This window comes from Balaenoptera musculus, chromosome 17, assembly GCF_009873245.2.
Source record: "Balaenoptera musculus isolate JJ_BM4_2016_0621 chromosome 17, mBalMus1.pri.v3, whole genome shotgun sequence".
NCBI classification, from domain to species: Eukaryota; Metazoa; Chordata; class Mammalia; order Artiodactyla; family Balaenopteridae; genus Balaenoptera; species Balaenoptera musculus.
Window position 1 is genome coordinate 73,190,867 of NC_045801.1, and position 27,196 is coordinate 73,218,062.

The 27,196-nt window shown below is 41.5% G+C and overlaps 1 protein-coding gene across 2 annotated transcripts in view; it reads right to left on the reverse strand.

Moving 5' to 3' along the window:
* Positions 1 to 16,877: 16,877 nt before the first annotated feature.
* RAB2A (RAB2A, member RAS oncogene family) overlaps positions 16,878 to 27,196 on the reverse strand; it is a 77,329-nt gene continuing 67,010 nt past the window's right edge. For both annotated transcript variants that reach the window (XM_036829821.1, XM_036829819.1), the window contains 2 exons: positions 21,372 to 21,440; positions 16,878 to 19,278 (listed from right to left, as the gene is read on the reverse strand). In XM_036829821.1, the coding sequence (XP_036685716.1) occupies positions 19,183 to 19,278; positions 21,372 to 21,440 (165 nt within the window). In that variant the 3' untranslated portion in view covers positions 16,878 to 19,182. The remainder of the gene's footprint in view (positions 19,279 to 21,371; positions 21,441 to 27,196) is intronic.

Consider the following 27,196-nt stretch of genomic DNA (forward strand, 5'->3'; position numbering starts at 1 on the left):
AAGATTTGGAAACTGAAGCTCTAGAGGTCAGGTAGCTTGCCCAAGGTCAGACAGCTTGCCCAAGGTCAGACAGTTGGTGGGTGTAGAGCTGGGACTCGGGCCTAAAATCCTGTCTGAATCTGCTCAAAGCAGCTGGCTCTGTGTTTTCAGTCACTCACTAGGCAGACTTAGTTACTTCTATGGATATGATTATTCATTTTTTATCAGTTCTTTTTGACAGTTACGCATTTAAATATTTTTGCATTAGCCCTGTCATTCATTTATGTTTCAGGTGACCATGTAGATACAAGATTGCCACCTGTATTTATTTTGCTACAGAAAGTGAAGCATCCCTATCATTTTTAAAGAGAAACAGCCCCTCAGATTTGCATCTCCTGTTCTCTTTTAAACAGACATGTACATGGACAGTAGCCCATGAGCAAGTCCCCTCACCCTCTGCTTTTCTGTCTTTTGTCTTTTTCTCCTTTCTGGCGTATTGCTTCTCAGGACCCCCATAATACCTACTGGCCGTGGTAGCTGCATCTAATTGGTGTCAGTCCCAGAGCAGGCGCTGGCGTCATTCAGTTAGTGTCTGAATGCGTACAAATCAGCCAGTCCTTCACAAGACCGAGAAGGGAGGAGCAATCAGGAATGCAAGACAGGGACTTCCCTGGTGGCGCAGTGGTTGAGAATCCACCTCCCAATGCAGGGGACACGGGTTCAATCCCCGGTCTGGGAAGATCCCACATGCCACGGAGCAACTAAGCCGGTGAGCCACGACTACTGAAGCCCTCGAGCCTAGAGCCCGTGCTCCGCAACAAGAGAAGCCACCGCAGTGAGAAGCCCGCGCACAGCAACAAAGACCCAACGCAGCCAAAGATAAAATAAAACTAAAAAAAAAAAAAAAGAATGCAAGACAGGAATTTGGGGGCTCAGTAGCATAAAGCTGAGGCAAAGGGCTGTGCCTTTAAGACTTTTTTTTTTTTTTTTTTGCCTTTTTTTCTTCAGTCTGTATCTTTAGCTGAGAAGTGGCACATCCTTAATGACAGCCAAGGGTACAGGGTCACTGTCCCTCACATTTACCTTGCTCTGTCTAGGCACTGGTCCCAGAGTTAGTGGCCTTTATAGTCTTCATCTGTAGCTCTGCCCAAGACAGGGGGTAGGGCAGTCTGTCTCAGTCTCTGTCTTCGCTCGTTCCAAGTGCCTGTGTCAGGAGGTTAAGAAATCAGAAATAAAATCATTCTGAAGGGGATCACTTGTGACTCATTAATCCATGTGATTTCTGATGCTCACTGTCACTGGAAATTGAGTTGGCTAAGTCTGTTTAACTTCTGTGATGAAGGATCAGCGTTCGGATTTGACGTTCTGGGGGCTGAGAGGGATGAAAGGATTGCGTTCAGCTGTCCTCCACTCCCCACCCCGTACCCACGGCAGCACTTGTGGCTCTTTGTCCTTGGTCAACAGGCCTCCGTCTGCAGTGAAACACTGGCAGGGAAGCGCACAGAGCAGCGTGGAGGGTGGCACAGCACCTGGTTAGCCCGACCCGCCCAAGCCCGCTGCCACCAGTGGGTGACGGGCACGACCAGCATCAGTGTCTCAACAGCCCAGGTGCCCAGAAGGGCAGGGGAGACACCTCTGCAGACCCCACAGAGAGAGCCATCTGGCCTCTTATTCCTCAGTGGCTGTCTTTTCATTGATTTTTTTTTTTTTTAACAAAGGTCCATAATTAGGCCCTTACCGTCTGATATTTCTCAAATCCAAGTATTAAGACACCTTACAAATGTGTAAAAATGCGTTAAATCGAATAACAAGCACCCGCTCTCATTTCTCTTTGTACTAGTATCCTTAGCACTCAACAGGTGGCCACTGTCTCTTCCTGGGCTCCAGCACACAGCCAGATTCTGGAAATGCCATCTTCTCTCTGTACCCCTGAGCCTTGGTGGGGATGCTGGTCCCCAGATGCCTTCCTTTGCCGATTCCTTTCAGTCTGCCCACACTTCTTAAAAGTCTTTTCAAAAAGCCTGACTGAACGTGTATCTCCTTACCTCTTCTGGTCCTGCCTGCCTCTCACATCCGTCAGGATCTGACCCTGACCCACTCCTCCAGCGCAGCCTGCGGCCTGGCCCTTCTGCATCCTCTCTGTCTCTCACAGCAAACTCCTCCTCCCCATACACCTGGACCCTCGAGTCCGCTGCTCTTTCTGTCCCGAACACACCGTGAAGACGCCCTGGGCCCCTTCCGTGTGGGCTGCGTCTACTGTTCGCTGACCACATCGTTTTTGAATTGCTGCCTTGCCTTTCCAAGACTGGAGGTTCCCTGAGGTCAGAGACCACGTCTTAATCACCTGTGCCTCTTGGCGCTTAGCACAGCACGGAACACACGAATAACATCATGAAACCATCGCTAAATCACAGCTGAGAAGGTTTTGTCTCCTCTATTGATTTTTTCCCGAGACCAGCTTTCTAGCTTTTCAAATTTTAATCAATTCAAAATTGAAGTGTCATCTGTTTCAATCTTGTCAGTATGTACGTAGATAAAAGTATATCTTATAACTAGTATTCACACGATAGCATGCTCTTACCACACTGTATGCAACAGTTATGCTCTCAAAAGTTGAGTAAATTAATATTTCTAATTCAGGTGTTTAAATTTAAGGTCATTTGATTTCTTTATTCGTGGTGAGGCTTTTTTTTTCTCCTTTTTGTAGAGCAAATAGTCATACTCTAGGTTATTTATTTTGGAAATATTACTTCCTGTACATCAGATTTACCTTAAGAAAAGCAATTGTATGTTGTACCCTACTACATTACAAGTAGATTTAACTGAGAAGTGTCATTTTTCTGTCTTTTGCCCGTAAATATAAAAGTAAAGACAACGATGCAACAGTCGTATTTTTCCTCAAGGCCACGCACCGTCTGTGTGTTTTCGGCGGTTGGAGAAGGTGGAGGGGTGCACAAGCCCCTCTGTCCCTCCCTGTGTTTTCCAGCTCTAGCAGAGACGTTTTCTGTAATTGGTTTTCCACATTTGCCAAGAGTCTGTTTCCTCTTAACATTCAACATGTTTAACAGAAGTCTTGTAATAGTTCCAAAAACAATAAAACCAGTCTCCAGCATAAAAATGATACACATACAAAACACACTGGTTTTTTGTTGTTGTTCTTGTGGCTTTGGTTTTGTTAAGTTCTTTCTAATAATTTTTAGTGTCAAATCATGTGGTAGAAGTAAAAAAAGTTTTCTTCACAGTAATAGAAACCCCCTAAAGAAATGCAATCAGAGAGTTGTCAGCACAGAGGCCGTCCGGGGACAGTGGTGCCCTCTCAGTGTCCTGCACGTCGCAGTAGTGATGAAGTGCGGGTTACGATTCAATTTAGTGCTGTGTCCTCAGAAGGAACAAAAGCTTATTTGAGGTTCAGGCTTCTAATGTATCAGTAATGCTGTTCTTAATCTGTGAAAGTCCGTTTCTCACATTGTCAAATGTTAACATAAAAAAGCAGCACTAGCTTATATTTTATCCCACCCACCATCACTCCTAAGAAGAGGGCTAAAACGTCCCAACGATCAGTTTCTCTGCTTTAACAATCAGATGTTTGACAAGTGAAAAAAAATGGAGACTTCTTTTTCAGTTTGTACTTAATTTAAATATTACAGTTACTAGTTTTATTATTGTTCAAGCAGCTTTAAGTGTTCAGGGCATCTGGACTTAGGAAGAGCTTTGAAATCCCAGAGAGGAATCAGAGGCACTGACAAGCTGGAAACTGTGGAGCTGATAACAAAATCTCCACGATCTCGTGCAAGGCATTTTAACCGTTTCTTCATCAGTAAACTGGAATCCAAAAGATAAGTCCTTGGCAATAAAAATAAATAACCCTGGAGAAGGGATGTCACTGTGGGAGCAAGCAGCCCAGAGCTGGCAGGGTTCTATCTCCTGATCCAGCCCATGGTTGGGAGGCCTGTTCTGGACGGTTCCCCAGTCCGGCCCTGGCTGTCCACTAAAGGAGTCGGCAGTTTTCCACCGGACCCCAATGGGGCGTGAACTAAAGCTTTAGTGCTCCAAGCATGTTGGGGTGACCAACAGCATCCACGTGACCACAGACAGCGCTGGAAATGCAGAGGCTCAGGCTGTACCCCGACCTGTGGAATCCGAACCTGCATCTGAACGGGGTCCGCGGGTTCCCTCCAACACCATCCCAGCTGAAGACCAAGCAAGAGTGTCCAGAGCTGCTGAACTGGGAACCCCCTCGGATACTGTGGGTGTCACGTGAGCATCTGTTTCCCGGGAGTGGGAAATTTGGGGGGAATAAAAAAGGAGTACTTAACCTCACGGAGCTTGACCAATACATGGAGTTCGAATTATCAACTGCGAGGAAAAAAAATAAAACAAAACAAAAAACTGGTGGGCGTGCTCATCACCCAGTGGAGAAGGCTTACCTTTCAAATCAAAGAAATGGGAGAAGGCACCCATTTCTCAGAGCTGCTGTAACAAGGAACCACGGCCTTCGCAACCCGCGGGCCTCGCTTCTCTCCGGAAGCAGAAGCGCTGGCGGGCGGGGCCGCTCCTCCCCGACGCTGGGCGCATGCGCGCGGCCTGGTCCAGCCTCGCGGATGCCCGGCGGTCCTTGGCTCGCGGCCGCAGCGCTCCCATCTCCGCCGCGGGTGGCACGTGGCCTCTCCGGGGTGTCCGCCTCTTCACAGGGTGTTTTCTTCTTCTGGAAAAACCAGTCGTGTTGGATTCAGCCTCCTCTTTCCCAACTCCTGTGTGATGTCATCTGCAAAGATGTTATTTCCAAATAAGGTCACGCTCTGCCAGCCTCCAGGATGCGAAGGTGAGGAAGACCTCTTCTGGAGGGGGAGAGGGCAGAGCAGCGTGAAAGCCTCGCAGGGTGTCTTTCCAACTTCATTTCAGGACATCCCCCAGCCCCATTTCGAGTCCGGGGCCCTGTAACAAGCCCCAACCGACAGCCTCACTTGCAACCCAGCGCCACGGGCTCCAGGACGCTGGCGGAGAGCCCCATCCTCCCACCCCGCATCGCCCCCGCCCGGCGCGGCCCCAAGGGCGCTGTAGACGGATGCGGGAAGTGTGACATGGAGGCAGCGGGAGAGCCTCGTGCTGGGGAAAGCAATTAGGAGTTTGTCACTAGAGTACAGTGACAGTGACAAGGTCCCTTAACAGTGTCACGACGCACATTTTTATTGTTATGAGGTCCATACACCAACCTCAGGCATTTCAAACTGGAGGCGGTAAACTCACTCATCAAATGTTCGAGCGCCAAGCACGCACAAGACCCTGTACTCAGCGCTGCGGAATTTGGGTGGTTGGCTATTAGAAACAAACAAACAAACATAAAATTAAATAAATCTAGGAAATTAATCCAAGGTTGCAATTAAAATTTTTTTATTTTGCCAATTATGGGCATTTTAAAAAAATTGCCATCATAATAGCAAGGACTTCAATTACTTTATTTTAAATTTGTATTTATTTTGAAGAGTAATATCAAAATGTACGAAGGATGACAGGGAAAAAGTAAATGTCCCTCCCACAGGGACAACCACTATTTCTTGAGAAAAGACATTTTAACACCAAAGAAGTAGGAAGGACATAATCTTAGAGGAAAAAAAAGAGCTTTTTCCAAAAAAGGAACAGTTTGGAAAAATATATATGTATATGTATATATTTTTCCTTTCTTTATTCATCCATTTATTTTTTACAAGTATTTTTTACACTCCTTTTATGAATGAGGCATTGTTTTTCGTGCAGGAGACACATCAGAGAACAAAACGGTGAAAATAGCGTTCCCTGCCCTCTTGGACTTTACGATTTGGCGAAAACTGAATCTGAAATCGGGACACAGGAATCCAGGTGGATGAAGCTGAAGGAAGAGGATGCCACCGTGGCTGAGAGCCACCCGTTATCCTGCAGGCACACGAGGCACAAAGGTGACGTGAGTTTAGAAGCAGCCCACCTGCCTTGCCCAGGACCTGTCAGAGGTCAGGCCACGAGGGCCAGTTTCATGTGTGGCTCTGAACAGACTCGAGAAACAGAGTCTGACAATAGAATTTGGTTCAGGGGTGAGTAAAAATACAGGAGATGGGTGTCGAGGTGGGTGTTGGAGGGATATTATGGGGCAGAGAGGAGAGTGATTTTTAATTTTTTTTTTTTTTTTTAATTTATTTTTGGCTGTGTTGGGTCTTCGTTTCTGTGCGAGGGCTTTCTCTAGCTGCGGCAAGCGCGGGCCACTCTTCATCGCGGTGCACGGGCCTCTCACTATCGTGGCCTCTCTTGTTGCCGAGCACAGGCTCCAGACGCGCAAGCTCAGTAGTTGTGGCTCACGGGCCTAGTGGCTCCGCAGCATGTGGGATCTTCCTAGACCAGGGCTCGAACCCGTGTCCCCTGCATTGGCAGGCAGATTCTCAACCACTGCGCCACCAGGGAAGCCCGGGGATTTTTAATTTTTTGATGGGGTTTCTGCTCATGCAAAGAAACCAGCTAAATCTGCATGCTACCTTCTTCCTTCTTCAAGTATCTGGGCGTGCCTCGAACCCAGGGAGCGGTTCAGCTGTGGTAGATTACTGGGCTATGCCTGTGGCTCTCCCAGCAGATCTGGTGGGAAGCATAAACCTCAATCTTTACACTTTTAAAAAATTAATAGACTTTTTTTTTCAGCAGTTTTAAGTTTATAGAAAAGTTTCCACGTACCTCATCAGCCATCCCCATTCCCCCTATTAACATCTTGCTTTAGTGTGATAATTTGTTACAACTGATGAATGCATATTGATATATTATTATTAACTAAAGTCAATAGTTTACATCAGGGTTCGCTCTTTGTGTTGCATTCTGTGGGTTTTGACAGATGTATAATGACATGTATCCACCATGGTAGTGTCGTATGGAATAATTTCCCTGCCCTAGAAATCCCCTGCACTGCACCTATTCATCCCTCCCTCCCTGAAACCCCTGGCAACCCATGATCTTTTTACTGCCTCTATAGATTTTGCCTTTTCCAGAATGTCATAGAGTCAGAACCATCCAGTATGTGGCACTTCAGATTGTCTTATTTCACTTAGCATTACACATTGAAAGTTCTTCCAATGTCTCTTCATGCTTAATAGCTCATTTCTTTTTAGCATTGAATACTATTCCATTGTCTAGATGCCCCACAGTTTGTATTTCCATTAATCTATTAAAGGACATCTTGGTTGCTTCTAAGTATTGTCATTTATGAATAAAGCTGCTGTAAACAGTTGTGTGCAGGGTTTTTGTGTGAACATAAGTTTTCAACTTATACAGGTAAATACTAAGGAGAGTTATTGCAGGATCATATAATCAGAGTATGTTTAACCTTTATATTTTTCTTTCAAGAAACTCTTCTCTTTGTGTAAAATTTCAAATGCAAAAAAAAAAAAGCATAACATTTTTATCTTAAAATATGCTGCATGCAATTTCTTTCTTGACATGAGTTTGTCAGTATTTGACATCACGACACAAAGCTAGAAATACAATTTCCCCTTTAAACTCCATCAACATTTAATGACCAAGTAAAGCTTTAATCCTGGATGTTACTAAGCATTTTTATTTTTTGATAGGCAAAAATTGGCATCTCTTTGTTTCAACTTATATTTTACTGATCTTGAGGTCTTTTTATATGTTTGGAAGTAATTTGTATTTCTTCTTTTGTGAATTGTCTGTTCATGTCTTTTGCCTGTTTTTTTCTTTTAAAATAAAATTTCATTTATACAAGTAATATATTAATGTATTATTATTAAGAAATTCAAATAGCATAGAAGTATATAGAATTAAAATAAGAATTCTCCATCCAGAAATTAGTTATTAAGTCCAAAGTTGGGGATGTACTCCTCTATATAATTTTCTGTCTGTGTGTGATACATATATACATATACATGTGTATATATGTATATATATATGACTGTAGTATATGTATTATGCTGCATTGCACTTTTTAACTTAACAATATGTCTTGTATATGTAGATTTATATATTATATAAATGGTTTTACTTAATAATGTCATACATATTGAATCCTGATTTTTTTTACCATTGTTTAGTGTTACATGAATTTTTTTTTCTTTTCTCTTTCTCTTTCTATTGAGTCAACATGTATATACTGCTTACTGGGCATAAAGTACTCTTCTAGTGCTTCATAAATATTAGCCCATTTCATCATCATAACAACCCCATGGAATAGGTATGGCTAATATCCCCATTTTATCAAGGAAACAGGTATAAAAAGGTGAACTAACTTGCTCAAGATCACAGCGCTAGTCAGTTGCAGAACAGATTTAAAATTTATTCTAAAATTCCCTTATCGATAGATTTAAGTTGTTTCCAATCTTTGACTGCAATCAATATCCCAGAGACATGGCAAGATGCCTGAAGAAGGGAGGGGGAGGAAATCAGTCCAGAAAGGCTGAGAAAGTCGGAAGGAAGTACCAAGCCAGGTAGGAAAAGGAGGGCCAAGGGCACTGGATGGGCACTGGTCTGCGGAGAGCACTCATCTTTACAGTGTCTCTCAGGTAAAAGGGTGCCATGGAGCCAATCAGTGCGATCTGTCTTGGGGACAAGGCTGAAAGAGCCCGCCTGCTGGGCAGGGCACCATGTGGAAAACTCGATTAGGCCACAGGCAAGGACTCCGATAGTCGTTATTTTTCAATGATTTGGATGCATTATATTATCAAGTAGCACATTCACATGATTTACTATACTTACTTGGCAAATACCCAGTATTTGCTGAATGTTCATTTATATTGAATTGAATCAAATGCATACTGAGTGAATATCTGCTGTTTATTTTGGGCTGACATTTTATAAGTAAAACAAGAGAAAGGCTGTTTTTTAGGATAATGAACTAAGAGAAGTATAGAAGAGAAAACAAGCAGTTGAAAAATAAAAATAGATGAGAAATGAATAAAAATGAGCAGAAATCATAAAATGCCTTAGATTTGGTTAAATAAAAAGCAAAATGGGGGACTTCCCTGGCGGTCCGGTGGTTAGGACTCAGCGCTCTCACTGCCGAGGGCACGGATTCAATCCCTGGTCGGGGAACCAAGATCCCACAAGCCGCGCGGTGTGGCCGAGAAGAAAAAAAAAAAAGCAAATTTGAAAATGCAGAAGTAAGATTAATTTTAGATTTTTGAAAACAAACTGAGCTCCTCAAAACTCTGTTTCTGGAATGAATGTCATTATCCTAAAAGTCCTTGTTGCACAGAAAGACATGTCTTGTTCCTGGATGAGAACATTTAGTATCAAACAATGTCAATTTTCCCCCAAGTTAAACTATACATTTAAAACAATTTTTAAAAATCCCAATAGAATTTGGGGGGTTTTGAGAGATGGTGGGTGCTAACGTAGAAACGTAGAAGTCTGTGACACAATAAAAATATCAGAAACAAGTCCAAATATGCATATAAATTTTTTTGTCTGAAATTAAAGCATTTAAATGTAATGAGGAAAAGATGAACTGCTTAATAAATGACACCGAACCTAAAGATTTTCAAGTTGCCAAAAGTATATTTTTTTAAGTAAAAATTCCCATTTTTGGTAATTGAGTACAGGAAACAGGCCACTCTCAAGGTCTACTTGGAAAATAAATTGATACATTTCTCAAGGGAAATTACATATATACAATCTTTAACAATGTCTGTACTTTATGAACCAGTAATTCCATTTCTAAGAATGTATTTTAAAGAAATAATTGTTGATGTGCCCAAAGATTTAGTGAGAAGGAGGTGAACTGAGTGTTGATTACTGTGTCTAAATACTTATAACCCTAGCAAACAGGAGGGGGTGATGAGATAACTGATATCACCTCCACACAGTGAAATACTATACAGCCACCAACACCATGCAGAAAATACAAGGCAACATTTACTGAGCACTTACTATGTGTCAAGCAAATTTTCAAGAACTTTCCATGTGACAGCGTGTTTTCCCCTCCCCGCCGCCGTATGAGGTGGGCGATCGCTCCTTCCACGTTATAGATGAGGAACCTGAACGAGGTGGTTCCATCCCTCCCTGGTCAGCAGTCCAGCCTGTATTTGAACGTGACCGCGGAGTTCCTGAGCCCGCATTCCTCCTCACTACAACTAAGGAGATTCTGTAACAACATGGCAGTAAGTGAAAGAAAGCCACGTGCACGGAGGGATGCCATTAGCGTAAAAGAATATATGCAGACGTAATCACAGAAAGAGACGGGAAAGAAATACAGCAAGCTGTGAAATCGTTTTCTCTGGGTGCTGAGATGCCGGGTCATCTGAGCGGACGCTGTTGGTGCCCTGGTCCCCACCCTCGAGTCACCAGCTCGAGTCCTTTATTACAGGCCAAGAATTCCCTGCCTAAAGGCCCGCTCGGCGGTGTACAGGGCGGCCGGGGGGCTGAGGTCCCAGGAGCAACGCCCGCCAGTGAAGGAGGGGCCCTTGGCTGCGGTGCGTCCTGCTCCAGGTCTCAGAGGGTCGCCGTGGGAACGAGGCCGGGGCACCTACGGCAGTAACACACCCGATAACGCCCTTCGCCAGCGCCGCCCCCTCTCCCCGTTTCTGCAGGTCCTCGCTGTGCCCCTGGGACCCCCTCCCCCGCAGATCACTTGAGCCCAGAACTTGTCTCAGAGTGGGCTTTGAGGGGTATCCAAACTTGGAGAGTAGTTTTACATTTTTCTTCTCTCGTTTATGTTCTCCGCTGCAAATAGATCGCGTTTTAACAAGTTATAAAGGAAGACGAAGTTTTTGTTTTGTTTTTGTTTTGTTTTTTTTTAAAGGAATTCACTGGACTTCTAGTCAAACAAGGTGGATTGAACACATGCATTTATCTCCTCCCCAAGACCTCTACAAACGGCACTACAGGAATAAAACGTACAAATACACAAGGACAAAGAGGATAGGAGAGGAGATTGGCAGTGTATAAAATGCCCGGGACTCCCCTGGTGGTCCAGGGGTTAAGGCTTTACCTTCCAATTAAGGGGGTATGGGTTCGATCACTTGTCGGGGAGCTAAGGTCCCACATGCCTCAGTGCCAAGAAACCGAAACATAAAACAGAAGCAATATTGTAACAAATTCAATGAAGACTTTAAAAGTGGTCCACATCAAAAAAAATGTTAAAAAAAAAAAAAAGAAATGCCCACAACATTCTGACTTAGCAGAGGGAAGGTCTGTGAACAGTGAGCCAGTCACCCGGGAAGGGGAGCTGGGGACGTGCGGTCAGCTCCAGGCCACCGCCCAGCACTGCGGAGCTGGAGTGCCCACCTCCGTCCCTCCGGCACGGGGGCAGGAGGTTCACAGGGACGCACCAAGCGACAGCTGAGAAGCCGGACTGAGAGCTCCGGGGAGGAGCTTGTGAGACGGGGCCGGATGGGACGAGGATGGTTGTTTTTATGTAAACCTTCTAATACTATTTGTCTTTTTAAAAACTCTGGGCAAATATCATTTTAATACTTTAAAAAAATAAAACATTGAAGCCATGCTTTTGTTATTTAAATGTAGAAAAATCAGAACCAGGTTGGCGCCAAGTACTATCAGATAATCAGACTGATTTACACACACACACACACACACACACACACGTGTCCATTGCAGCTGTGGTCATAATACCCAAAAGGTGGAAACCAGCCAAATGTCCATCAGTGACTGAATGGACAAACTGTGGTTTTACCCATGCGATGGAATATTATTCAGTCATAACCAGGAATGAAGTACTGATGCACATTTCAACACGTGTGAGCCTCAAAAACATTATGCTTAATGAAAAAAGCCAGACACAGATGGCCACATGTCATATGATTCCATTTATATGAAATGTCCCGAGTAGGTAGAACCACAGGGACAGAACACAGATTAGTGGTCACCAGGGGCTGGGTCGAGGGGTAAGGGGGAGTAACTGATGAATAGGTACGGGGTCTCTTTTGGGGCGATGATGAAAGTGTTTTGAAACTAGATAGAAGGGGTGGGTTGCACAGATGGTGAAGTACTAAAGGCTACTGAATTGTTCACTTAAAGATGCTTAATTTTGTTATGTGAATGTCGCTTCAGTCTAAAAGAAAGAAAGAAGTATTCCGGTTGAGAAAGGAGTGGGAAGGCAGGAAGAATTAGGAAGCTTGGCACCACTGCATACGTCCCGTTTTCAGGGATTGCATTCTGCCGACGGCGATGCTGCCTGGTAGGACGACACACGGCCCTCAGACCGGGCAGCGTCACGGAGGCCCACGCGTGCCGGGCCCACGAAGTTGTGGAGGCCCAAGTGGCAAAGGGCTCAGGTTCCAACGGGTCTTGATTAAGGAGTGAGACATTCAGAATTAGGAAGGGGCTTATTTCATGGTTGAGCTTTTCTCTAGATTTAGTAGACACAAATGAAAATAAGGAACCTGAAGGGAGCATTCTTTAAAATCTCTATGCCTAGCTTGTTCATGTCATGTGGTGGTCCCCAAAGCTTCATCATAAACACAGACTAGGCTGATTATAGAGCAGAGTGCCTTCCTTTCATACTGTCTAAAATCCATAACCCATAACCACATTTGTTATGGGCTGCACTGTGTGCCTCCCCTCCCAAATTCATATGTTGAAATCTTATACCCCAGTATTGAAGAATGTGACCTCATTTGGAGATAGAATCTTTAAAGTAATCCAGTTAAAATGAGGTCATTAGGGTGGGCCCTTACCCATATGACTGGTGTCCTTATACAAAGAGGAAATTTGGATACGAAGACACACATAAAGGGACGATGATGTGAAGAGACACAGGGTCACGATGGCCATCTACAAGCCAAGGAGAGAGGCCTAGCACAGTCTTCCCTCACAGCCGTCAAAAGGGACCAGCCCTGCCGACACCTTGATCTTAGACTTTTAGCCTCTAGAACTGAGATAATAAATTTCTGTTGTTTAAGACCCCCAGTTTACGATACTTTGTTCTGGCAGCCCTAGCAAACTAATACAGCATTACATAATAACCCTTGCTTTTCACCCTTAAAAGGCAAATTAGTTGCATAAATGCTTCATCCATCATGTAATGGCTGGTCCCATGGAATAAATCATGGTCCTTGGAGATGGTTAAGTTTCCACAGGACAGGTCCCAGGAACAGATAGCTTTGTGGCCACAGCCCCTGACAGAGCCATCTCTGATTACAGTCCTGAGCAAATGCTTTCATAATTCTGATTGCAAAGAGGATGTTAAACTTAAATGCTGTAACACAAATCAGCACCTGCTTGAGGGAAAAGTCTGAACGAAGTATGGGTACTCGTCCCAGCTGCGCCCAACTCACGCAGCAGTGCACGTGAAAAAAGACACAGCAGCCAGTTTCCACGTTCTTGTAAATCTGAATTCTGTGCAGCAGCTCCTGGGGACTGGAACGTGGCAATTTTAATGCAGAATTAATTGTCAAGTATAAGACTGCAGTGGCCTTCTCCCTAGTGACTATCTCACCCTCCAGCTAGTCGCCTTCACTCTTGTTCTCGATGCTCTGTACCTTGTTAGCAATACTCAAATGATCAAAAATGATTTCAGGGGCTTCCCTGGTGGCGCAGTGGTTGAGAATCCGCCTGCCAATGCAGGGGATACGGGTTTGAGCCCTGGCCTGGGCAGATCCCACATGCCACGGAGCAACTAAGCCCGTGAGCCACAACTACTGAGCCCGCGAGCCACAACTACTGAGCCCATGAGCCACAACTGCTAAAGCTCACGCGCCTAGAGCCCGGGCTCCCCAACAAGAGAAGCCACCGCAATGAGAAGCCCACGCACTGCAATGAAGAGCAGCTCCCGCTTGCCACAACTAGAGAAAGCCCGTGCGCAGCAACAAAGACCCAACACAGCCAAAAATAAATAAATAAATAAATTAATTAATTAATTTAAAAAAATGATTTCAGGATCTCAAACTCAAAACACAACCCCTCTTGGTCAGCTTGCACCTACCTTTTGTTTTTACTTGCTTACTTTCACAACAGGATGTCGTTGCTGAACTTGTGTTACATCTCCACTTTCATTGTCAGCATCATAATCATCATAAGATCACATTTATACACACTGACATCTGCTTCAATTTTAAACAATTCTGGGCTTAAGTAACATTAAAAATGCTATCTTTAACGTCATATAAGGAAAGTAATGTGTTGTATCTATGATTTTTCATGAAATCCCTATGTACAAAAATGTTTCATATTCTGAATAGCCTCTAGATGTGTAAATTAAATTACCTGAAGCAGGAAGATGTAAAAATATTCCTAGAGATTAACTTTGCTTCTCTCAGGATGATTTCTACATGTGCCATGCAGTGAAGCAGCTGTTACTTTCCCATAAACCCACGGCTTCAACACGACCTTTCACTGAAGGGACACAGACAACCTATCAAAAAAGGTCTTCATTCATAGGATGTAAGGGATGTATTAATTTCCTAGGGTGGCCGTAACAAAGTGCCACTGACCGGGTGACTTGAAACAGCAGGAACTTCTTCTTGCACAGCTCTGGAGGCTCGACACCAGAAGTCAAGAAGTCGGCAGGGGGGTAATCCCTGAAACCCGTGGGGGCCTCATCCTAGCGGCTGGTGGCTTGCTGGCCATCTCGGGGGCTCCCGGGTTTGAGGCTGCCTCGTCCACACGGTCTTCTCCCTGTGTGTGTCTTCACATGGCCGTCTTCTGATAAGGACACCAGCCCTGCTCCTGTATGACTTCATCTTAACTCATTACATCTGCAACCATCTTGTTTCCAAATAAAGACAAATTCTGAGGTACGAGGGCTTAGAACTTCAGCATGCATATTTTTTGGGGGGCTGGCGGGGAGCACAAGTCAATCCACGGAAAGGGGAGAGGGTAGACTTCACATATTCAAGTTCTGAGGGCAACTCATAAGGCAGCATTTTTGATTGATGGAGACAAAATCTTAATTTACAAGGAAGTACATACAACACATAGGCACAGTTTACAGAATTCTAAAGCAAGTATCCACGTAACCCCCATTTAGGTCAAGAAACAGAACACACAGCAGAGAAGCCCCCCGTGTGCCCCTCCCTCATCAAAACCGCCTCCAGGACCCAGCCAGCACCCCACATTACATTCAGTTGTCATGTCTGTCTCCTCCCATCTGTGTTCCTTATTCTTTATCTTTCACAACCTTGGTATTTTTGAAGAGCACTGGCCACTTACTTTGTAGAATTTTCCTCAATTTGGGTTCGTCTGAGGTTTCCCAATGACTAGGTTGACGTTATACATTTTGGGCAAGAATTCCACAGAACTGTGCAGTGTGGTAATGTCACTTTTTAATACTATAGGTAGGTTCAATCATTCGTTATTTTGAGTTCCTGGCACATCATGGTTGATTTTAATTATTTTCAGAGTATGTGAAACATTACTATAGTTTTGAGTTAAACGAAACTGTATATTGAAAGGTGCTACTCGTCCCGACTCTGTACTCACCCCCTGTAGGTAATCAGTCTCATTAGTTTCTAGTTTATTCTTCTTGTGTTTCTTTTGCACAGGTGAGCAGATACATGTATATTTTCGTCTCCTGCCTTCCTTATTAAATGAGCGATGGTAAACTGTAGACATGCTTGCATTTTGCTTTTCTCATTTTGCTTAACAATATATCCTGGAAATCATGACATCAGTACATAGAGCTCTTCCACATACTTTTTACACCCGTGTAGGACTACATTGTGTGACGTACCAGCTTACTGAATCACTCCTATGTAAAGACATTGAGGTCATTTTCAATTATTTTGCAATTACAGCCAATGCTGCAGTGAGCAACCTTGAGCACATGTGCTTTCGCATTGTTGGAGGGTATCATCAGGTTATTTTCCTAGAAGTGGGAAGGCTGGGTCAGCAGGTAAGTATCTCCTGGTTCTATTAGGTATTGTGAGTTCCTCTCCAGAAAGCTAATACCAGTCTGCACTTCCACCAGCAACATATGAGACATTTCACCAACAGAGTGTGTTGTCATACTTGTATTAAACTTCTTCCAATATCATAGTTGAGAAATGGCATCTCAGTTTTAATTTGCATTTCTAATTGTCTGAATTTTAAACCATATCTTAGGGACACTTTTACTTCTTTTTTTGGTGAACTGTCTTTTTCCATGTTTCCTACCAGGTTTTTGGTCCTTTGTCCTTCAATTTTTAAGAGCTGGCCTGATGATTTTCTAAACCTAATGAACACTGAATATATACACGTGCACCTTAAAGTTTCCCATCATGATTTCAACCAAGTAAGTAGTGTTATCCAGTATATACCAATGCAACATGAGATACTCTACTTATGGGGTTAGGCTCTATTCTCATTTGAACACTGAAGCACATGTGAACTCTAAGAAACACAGGTAGATACGTTCATGCATTTGTATAGTCAGTTACTTATTATGGAACAGGGTTATCTTTTTGATTATGGGTATTTTTGGTATTAATTTTTAGCTCACATAGTCAAACCCTGTGCTGCCAACCTTAGTACTGAGCTTAGATGGAGCTTCACTACCTATGAGGGAATAAATGTTTAATGTGTTCCAAACACAACTAATTTGAGAGATTAGACACATTTTGGTATCATATACATTCCTACTATCTTGACTATTAGAACTATTAGAACTAGGGACTATTTTCCTGTTAACAGGCTATGTTAAAATTAAAAACATAACCTATAATGGAAAAGAATTAAAAAAGAACATATATACATATATATGTATAACCGAATCACTTTGCTGTATACCTGAAACTAACACAATACTGTAAATCAACTATACGTCAATAAAAAATTAAAAACTGTGTAGGAAGATATAGTTTCGCTCTCATGTATTGTTTGAATTGTACATCTAATTATACACTACTCGTTCAAAAATTTGGTCTTAATCCAGTTTTGTTAAATCCAGAAGGCAAATTATAACACTATATTTATGAAGATTACAACTTTGGAATGTTACATGTTGAGACATTAAAAGTTTTATTTTTTAGTGACTGATTTTCTAGCTCTTAAAACATGTCCATAGGGTGCTACCAAAATTGACCAAAGATCATTTAAAGACTTAATTACCATATTAAAGGGTTCGGTTCCAGGGGCCACTATTACATTATTTGTGACAAGGGTAATAGAACAGCAGAGTAGAAACCAGACAGTAACAGTGTTTTGTCGACTGACGTAAAGGATTCATCACCTTTGTTCCTTAATGGCAGATGAAATTTGTAGAGAAAGTGGTGACAACTACGGAGAAGTCCTCTACCCGCCCCTGTGGCCCAAAGCCGAGGCAGGTTAAGGCTGCTGTGCAGGGGCTGCATTTGAGGGCTCCAGCTCTTCTTAGGTTATTAAAATACACGTGCTTTGTTGTTGTTTGTTTTTCCCATGACTTTCTCTTCTTACACTTGATTTATACAAGAATTAGAGGAGACAGCATGGAAAAGAAACACATCAAGTTTCTGGAACAATTAACAGCAGTTTAAAAGTAACAGTTCCCAAAGAATCATCCTCTTCCTGGTACAGAGCAGAACAAGTCCTAGTTGTCTTAACTTGTCCTACTCACCACTAATGAGAGTGAATGGTAAGATCAGTGAATTTGATAAGACCACTTTAAGGAAAAAAAAAAGTTTAAAATAAAAATACTCAAGAAACTCGATTTCCCCTCACCTTTCCCTCTGCCCTCTAAGAGCTAGTTAAAGCAAAAAACGAAGATAGCATTGGGTGACTTCCCACAAGAGTAACGTCAAAGCTTTGACAGAGCACTGCTGAATCTTCAGGAAAGACAGGTAGAAAGCTGAAGTCAGCGAGTGGATTGAAAGTAGTTAGTTTCATACTTAAAATACTTGCGTACATCATCAATAACAAAAAGAATTTCAATACGGTAAAAAGATTTTTATCACATTCTAGCAAAATTTTTAAAAAGGGTAGTGTTAAACATCCTGACCCTTTAAAAAAAATGTGCTTTAATACATGTAAAAGCTGTGGGTGGACTGAAAAATTACATTCTTAAAAAATGATGTGGTCATTAAAAAAAAAAGAACACTTTTATACATAGGATTTTATTTTGCACTGCTGTAACAACTTCATTATAGTCCAAGGGAGAAAAAGAAAAAGAAGGATGAAACCACCACACTGAGCAAATTACTAAAGCTTTTCTACTTTTAACAGGATTTTCCATCTGGTAGATTTATTGTCATATCCCCTTCAAAACAGACAAGATGCTCACCATATTTTAAAGATTATAGGTTGCCACTGAAAGAAAAATTTTACACAGTCACTGTACATCAAGGTTGAAAAACTGTCCTGCGTGAAAAATATATTTAGAAATCATGTGAATAAAAGAAAAAGAAAACATTATTGTGTTCAAGGAAAGATTAAAGTCCTCATAATGTGCCGTCTAAATGTGGGCACTCATTCCTCCTGGAGCCGCTCAGGCAGAGGGAGTTCTTTCTTCCGCCCACCTCACTCATTACACTGTGTTTTTACCCAACAGTATGCATTAAGGCAAACAAATCCTTTTCTGAAGAGGTCTTAAAGAAACTGTGGACAAACAGCAAACTTTTGGCATTAAAACAGGTTAACACATACATAGCCTTTAGAATGTACATTAAGCATATTTCTCTCGGACTAGTGACAAGAAAAAGATGAACATGCTTGTTAACAATGTCAAAAAGTTTAAAATTCAGTGTCCAAGCAATTCCTAACGATGCTTCTGTAGCTTTAAGCTCTAAACAGTATAGAATTTATGCAAATGCATTAAAGAATTCAAGCTTGGCAAATTACACCCAAGCAGGTTATTAAACTATATATACAGAAAGTAAATGATAAATACAGAATTAAAAGAGTCCTTCGGTTTTCCTTATAGCCTTGAAAATTGACAAACTTTTGAGGACAGTTCTATAGTATTAAACATTAGGTAACCACAGGTGTGGGGAAACCTAACTACACAAACCGATTTAAAATACTCAAGATGACTTTGTAGTGTTCAATACAATTCAGTTTGTAGGTAAGGGCACAAGACAACATTTAACAAAAATAATCACATCAATTGACCTAGAAATCAAATGCAAATAGATATGAATACAATCTCCAAAATCTGTCTTTTTAAGTGAACATTAACCATTTATTCAAAGTTATACAAGAATCTGAAGGATTAAAGTCTTCTTCTGTGACATAAAGCCATTTGGAAGAGTTTCATGTCTCAGCTGAGCAGGAGGAGAGGGTGAAAGAATAGGTGAGGAGCCCCTTCTGGGCAGCGAGACAGTAAAAGCAGACTCAACAGCAGCCCCCACCGGCCTGCTGTCCTCCCTGACTGCCTGCGTGCGTGGCGTTAGTAGCAGCGTGCTGAGGGCCAATTTTAATGCCATTTGCCTGAAATGAAAGACAGAAGGATAATAAATGTCACTGGAGCCAACCAGACAGTATAATTTAAATTTAAGAAATCCTTTGGTTTCTTAGTGGCACAATCTTACCAAACAACTAAAAAAAAAAAAAAAAAAAAAATATATATATATATATATATATATATATATATATATATGCTAAGCAGATTTTTACAACAATTAAAACAGTATCTCTCAGGAGATGTTCCTTCCTTTTAAAATAATACTTGTGGAAATATTCCTGCAAACAATTCCTTATCATACCAGGTACTGCGTTAAAAGAAACTGGAGTGCTGCTTTTAAGGGAATTCTCACAATGGAGAGATTGTTTAAAACGTTATCTTTAAAAGAGAAAAACATGCAAAGCCTATGCTCCTCTAATACAACGTACAATCTTTCCTCTAGACAGCGTTTCTGTTCCATGTTGAATCAGCTGTACAGGCTAAGGGCATATGAGCGTTCTGTGTCATCAATAATTTCTATGATCCCCAAAGACATGGCAGCTTGCCAAGAACCCACACACAGAGTGGTTCTTTCATTCATCAAACTCACACTCATGTCTCAACCCTCACTCCCTCAAGTGGATTTTACCTAAAAATACAACACTCTGAGAAAAGTAATACAGTAGCTTCAGAAATTAAGCTCTTAAGGAAACTTTACGTCACAGTAAATCTCAGATTTATAGTGCTTGGCAGTTGTTCTGCAACAGTAGTAGCCTTGGGGTTTCTGGCACTAGCTCAGTATTGACAGCAGCTGATGTGGTTTCTTTTCGCTCTTTTGACTCCTCTTTAATAAAAAGCATGCCCTATGGCTCATTGGTTTTGCCCCCTCTGGGCTGGTAGCAACTTCTTGAGGAATCAAGAAGTCAGACTTGGCATTAGGCCAAATAAATCGCACGGCCTGTTGGCTCCTGACAGCACATTACAATCAAAGCCACGCCAGGCACAGTAAAGCAGTCAGCTACTATATGAAACCAGACAGAGACAATGAACATGCCCTTCACATAGACGCCCAATTACTGTTCAATTTATATGGCATTCGTCTCTGAATGGTGTCGCCTTTAAATGAACTCAAGATCTATTGCCATATAAGCCTGGAAAACATGGGTTAGAAACTTTATCACTACAAATTAAAAGAAACTGGAAAATCAAACACTTTTTGGAAACCTTAGGCAAACTGTTGTTTGTTTTAGCAAAGAATATTGAGGCAGATAATAAAGAGGCTCTCTTGCAAATGCCAAGAGATGCACACAACAATGTCTTCCTAACACGGTGCTTCCTCACTGCACCTGGGGGAGGAATAAGGGTTTTTCTCTTGGAAGCAAGAAGTCTTATTATAGAATGGCAGAAACATTTATGTAAAAGTAAATAATATGCTCTTATCCACATAAAAATTCTGAAATAAATAAGGACAAATGCATAGTGGCGATTTAGGTCAAAATGAATGGCCTTTGGTAAACACTCTGAATTATTTGCTTCAAAGTTACATTTTATCCTAATCATGTTGATCAAAACCGCTCAAAATAATTTTACAAAAAAAAAGGAAAAGAAACCCACAAAAACAAACAAAACAGCTAGTGCCAACTGCCAATTACATATATTAACTCAGTCTCCTGAAAACATGCTATGCTGAACTGGGAGTAATTTCCAAATTGGACATTTCCCTGTTCCGCACCAGACAACAGAGAGAGCATCTTGCACTAGTTAACATCGCACACGCATTTACACACTAGAAAATTATTCCCAAAGCAGATGACACCATATGGATGTGGTAGATGAAAGCGGATTTTCTTCTCTCTTTGGAGGATTTATATTATTTTGCATTGCTTGCAATAAATGGATAGGGTCACTTACTTTAATCCGTTTTCATAGATAAAGTGATGCTTCACTAGAACATAAACATTTAGCTATTATACAACATATAAGAAATTTTCAATGAGATGATTATAAACTAATTAATGTGTTAACTGACATCATAGATCCATTTTAGGAATTTTAAAAAATAGAAATCTTGAATCCAAGTAATTAAAATTCAATTCTAAATTAATTAGCCAATAATATTTATATATGTATATATATATACCTCATTATTAATGTCAAAGACTCCTTCTTGGATTTTTTCATAAATTTCTTTTGCTGTATTAATAAATGCCTGAAATATAAGGTAGGGAAATTGGTTCAAATTATTTAAAACCACACAGTAAGAGAACATTATATAAAAAGCTCTATAAAATATTACAATGCTCAACATAAGAAAATCAACCAATGGAACACACCATATTAATAGAATAAAGGACAAAAACCACATGATCATTTTAATAGGTGCAGAAAAAGCATTTGACAAAATCCAACACGTTTTCACAATAAAAGCATTCAACAAACTAGAAATAGAAGGGAACTTCCTCAACCTGATAAACAGCATCTAAGAAAACCCACAGCCTATATCATACCCAGTGGTGAAATCTGAAAGCCTTCCCCCTAAGATCATGAACAAGACACGGACGTGTGGGAACTAACGCTAGTAGCAGCAATAGCCAAAAAGTGGAAACACAAATGTTCACCAACTGAAGAATGAAAACCAAAATGTCGAATAACCATACAATGGAATACTATTCAGCCATGAAAAAATGAAGTACTGATTCATGCGACAATGAGGATGAACCTTGCTTATTAATAAGTAAAATAAGCCAGACATGAAAGACCACATATAGTTCAATTCCATTTATATGAAATGTCCAGAAGAGGTCAATACACAGAGGGAAAATAATTATTGGTTGCCAGGGGTTAGGGGAAGGAAGGAATGGAGTGATGAAGATGTTCTGGAAGACAGTGGAGATGGTCGCACAACTCTGTGAATATACTAAAACCCATGGAATTGAACCCCTTAAAAAAGGGTGAATTTTATGGTATGTGAATTATATCTCAAAAGAAAAAATCCATGACTGGAGAAGGGGAAGGGGGAGGGGGAGACCATAACATAAGAACAGCACACCTGAGAAAAACATGTCAATTAGATAAGCTGCATAGATGTCCATGTTGAAACTAAGCTTACTTCTGGAGACCACCGTTCCATACAGGATCCTTTTTCCCAGACAATGTATTACTCAACATACAGTTTGGTGGGGTGGGGGGGGAATAATCAAAGGGTGCTTATGATAAAGAGATAAAGGCAACTCAACTTCTATGCCATGTTGAATAAAGTTTCACCCTTTTCCCATAGACCGTACTACTAAATGACAAGAAATTAGCATTAGAACATTGTAACCAAATTAAGCCTCTAAATACCAAAATTAATCCAAAAGCATTCTGTATTTATGTAAGATATTAAGATATTTTACACATTATTGCCAATGTTACAGAAGGTGTATACAAACTCAGGTTCTAAACTATCAGATTTGAGAGATAGTAGTATTAATATTATATTCAATTAGCATTCTATAAAAATTCGTAAAAGAAGGCTGTTCTCCACTACTACTGATACAGACTTAATTCAAAATTTAAAAAGTAAACAGGTTCATGGAGAGGAACACATCATATCTTTCGTCTTTTCTACACTGGAAATATCTGACTGCTGAACCTGCCACCAGACTTTTGTTTCCTAATTAACAGGACTGATATATTTTCACCTTTAAAGGCCTTACAGCTCCCCAGAGTAATCAATCTACTGCAGCTCAATTACTGCACCAAGAACACACCAGTCAGTGCAGGGGTGTGAGCGACAGCGGCAGGGGCGCAGAGGAGTGAATACGCATCAACTCTAAGTGGCTGATCGAACCATCAGAGAGGGTCACGAGAACTTGCAGCGAAATAATGAGAAGAATTAATCACTGCAGATTCACAAGGCACTTCGGAAGCCAGTGTGCTTTTCCAGTGTGTGCTGGAGCTCAAGTGAAGGAGAAACTGGCTGTCAGCCAACTATGAATTGATTCACATTCCTCAAAATGGAGGTTATCCTTATAAATAAGGGAAAACCTAACTCTATTTCCAATAACATGTCAATTACAGTGATGGCCAGGCTAACTAAATACTGAAGTCAACAGATTCATAAATTCACAGAGTTGGAATTCCTTCCAGGGGCACCCACATGTGTACATTTCACTAGAACATTAGAACTACAATGTCCCATAAATGAGTTATAACTTCATATAAACAAGCATTTATATTATAAAAGTCATTATTACATGTGCCAATGGATGTAAATAAATTGGCTTTTTGCTAATCTGTTGAAGAATCACTTTAAAAACTGGCTTAAGAAAGCTATGTCTTTATTTATGCTAAATTTTCCAAGTCACTACTAATTTTATTACTTAAATAGTATACTTAGTACTTTATTTAAGCACCTTCAAGAATAGCTGTACCCAATGGACGTAAGAGGTATTTTATATCGGAAAGACATGCAATTAACTCCATTATAATTAAATATAGCAAATGGTTATCTTTTCTTTTCTAATTCCCATCATCTCAATGAAATACTCTTTGGACAATGCTACATTTACTTGTCATCCAACTCTCTGATTACATATTAAAGACACTGAAATAAAATATTTTCCACCTCTCTGAGCACACTATAGAGAGGATACTATATAAATGGATTGTTTTATTTACATCATGGCAAAAATTAATATTTAATACATATTACTAAGTGATTAATTAATGATCAATTTTAAGGAGTCCTTAAGAGTTTAAAACCAATGTGACAACTGTAGACATTAGTACACCTCTTTTCAAAGTATGTGGCTATGGACTGAAATTGTTGAGTTTCCGAACATACTGAGCATTAACCAAATACTGTTACGGCTTAGAAGAGATAAAATAAAACTTCTAAGAGAACAGCCTTGGTTGTCACGGACAGTAGCTGTCCACTAAAGCTGCAAAGCATTTCAAAACCTCAGAAAGACAAGAGATACATGTCTGTTACAGTAATTGGCTAGAATTTCCTTTCATTGCTCATTTCACTCCAGTCACTAAAAATCAATCTCCATATATATTTTTCAAGGAAGAGATGTAACAATCTGAAATACCTCTAGAACACAGGAAAAAAAAAAAAAAAAGAAATTAGCAACAATAAGTTAACTAAATAGATACTACAAAGCCTTTACACTAAAGCTCACGCTTTTTTTTTATTTTTGTTTTTGGCTGTGCTGTGTGGCTTGCAGGATCTTAGTTCCCTGACCAGAGATTGAACGCGGGGCCCCGGCAGTGAGAGCGCAGAGTCCTAACCATGGACCACCAGAGAATTCACTAAAGCTCATGCTTTAATAGGACAGTCTTAAATTGAAATTCCTTCCAATTTTAGACATCATTTTAACTAGTTTTACTTTTTCTATTCCCCAGGCTACAGAAGCAAATTATGAAAAGGAGAGGGAAGGAGAAAGGGAAAGAGACTGAGTGTGAGGATGTGTCTGTGTGAGCGGCCAGCGGGGATGTGCGTGGGCGGTTCTGGGGAAGAGGCCACGGGGGAGTCCACACGTGGCAGCGGCTGCCACAGCAGCGGGCCTGTGTGCAGATGGGCTCACAGCTCCTGACTGAAGAGGGCACGTGTTGGCCAAGGTGGCCCGAGTCATCAAGGGGAGAGAGACTCAGGATTTGCTGTTTAACGTAAGTAACACAAAACACGTTCTTGAAACGTCTTCATTATTCTTACAAGTTTTGATGTTTACCAGGGAAAAATTTTGTAACAATTAACTTATCTGGAATAGTTATTACCTTACTATCAGAAAAATGAAGGAAGATGATGGCATAACTCCAGAAAATTTTTAGCACTGGTTAATTAACATAATACTCTAAAAACATGACATCCTAAATATCACTGCAGGTTTTGTGACAAGTCAGAATTACAAACATTATATTCATCTATACTCCATGTTTCAAATATAGTCAAATCTGAATATTAGTTAATAGGTTATAGAATAGGAAAAAACATTTGCTGAGAAACTGATGTGAAAGGATTTCATTAACCCTGTGAAACAATCTAGGCAGATCCACGATTAAGAAGTATAAGCAGATTTCCTTGCAGGCAACTTAACTTGGCGAGCCTCTGGCCTTCCCATGCAGCGCTGCACGCCAGTATCTGAAGCCTGACTCTCTCTACATTTTCCCATTAGCTCCCTGCTCTGCCCTACTTTGATGAATTGCCATGTCCAGTCCTTTACCTTCATTAGCCATTAATTGTCCTCCACCTCAGACACTAATCTTTCAACCCTTGGCAGTAGTTATCTGAATGATTCTGATATTACCTAAACTTAAGTAAGTTTTCAGGGGCTTCTATAGCACAAATTAAAATAAACATAACCACAAAGAACTAAAAATGTATATCCTACCTATTACCTGGCCGCTACCCAAGGGCACCTATTCAATTGCTGTCACAGATCTGGTACTTCTCTGGGTACCATGGAAGGTCCAGGGAAGAGGACGACTGCAGTAGTTGCTACTGCTGCTGAACTAGAACAATTTAGTTCGGAGAATCTCAGCACGAGGGCTTACATTTCGGTTACAGATGCAGGAAAAGTAAACTCTCTGCACTGGCTGACAGAGGGAGAGCGTGTGCAGGGCAGGACCAAGGCAAGTCTAGTTGTGGGCTATGGACACTGGGCTATGAGGACCTTCACAACCAATGAGGGGGAATACAGACAAAGAGGAACATGGAATAATATTTTGTTTTTATTATGGCTTAACAGTTTTTAAGGCAAAATACTGAAAAGTAGTCTACAACAGAATAACATTTCAATTATTTCCTTGTGTAACATGCTGCCACCTGGTGGCAAGATAAAAATTACAGCATCTGTTAGGTAAGAATTCAAAATAAACTGAAGTGTCTTCGTTTTATTTAAACATCTTGAATAGATGCTAAAGAGCAAAGCACCCTGTAAAATAAGTGAGTCTTTGGTTCTCTCTGAGAACTGGGAAACAGAGAATTAGGATGCTGTTTAATTTTCTTCTCCATTGCTAATCAAGGCTATGGACATTCCAGGTGTCCATCTGCCAAAGCTTACACTAACCAATATTTACCAAATATTTACTACGGGTCAGTCACTATACTAAGTGATTTACACAGGTTCTCGTTATTTCTGAAAAGAAATTCAAAATATGTATAAAAATGAGGAAATTCATTGTGTGGGTTGAAGCTGTACCTCCAAGTTTGCCAGCAGAATGGCGAAGGCGAGGCTCTGAACCAGGCTGGCAGGGTCAAAGCCCAGCGCCACCTCTTGCCACACGTGTCGCGTGGACCTGCCGCTTAACCCCTCTGTAGGAGGAGGGCGACCACGGCGCCTACTCCACAGACCTGCTGGCTCGCAGGCGGCCTCGGCAGTCAGCCCTCCCCACCACGGGGGCGTCGGGGCGCAACACCGCGGCAACCAGAGCAGAAGCGGGCACTCGTAGGCAGCCTCCTCAGTGAATTAAAATATCCCGATCAGATAAAACTGGGCATCAAAAGGCAAATTAGCAACATAGAACGTGTACAGTGAGCCTAAAGAAGAAAATGTATTGAGATAAGACTTAGGTATTATGCAGAGATAGTAAAGTCCTGCGAAAAGAACATCAGACGAGAAGCAAGACGAGGCGGTTTACACATGAAGCTTCGTCAAATTCTGTGACGGAAAATATTCTGGTTCGACCTGCGTTAGCTTCAGAAGGAGAGCCTTCCCACACACCGCGCCCAACACAACGGCTTCGAGCTGCGTTCACGGACATCCCGCGGGGGCCACCATTTCCTCCTCTTCCCCCTCATTTTCCAGGGCATCCCCTATTCCAAAGTACAGCTGTTCTGCTCTTCTTTCTTTCATCCAGTTTCCTGTGTTTCATTAGAAGAAAGAGGGCCGCTGCTAAATCTACTGACCTGTCGTAACTCTCACCGTACAGACAGCACGGGGCTGCCAAGGAGAAGTGACGTGCCCAAGACCGGGCACA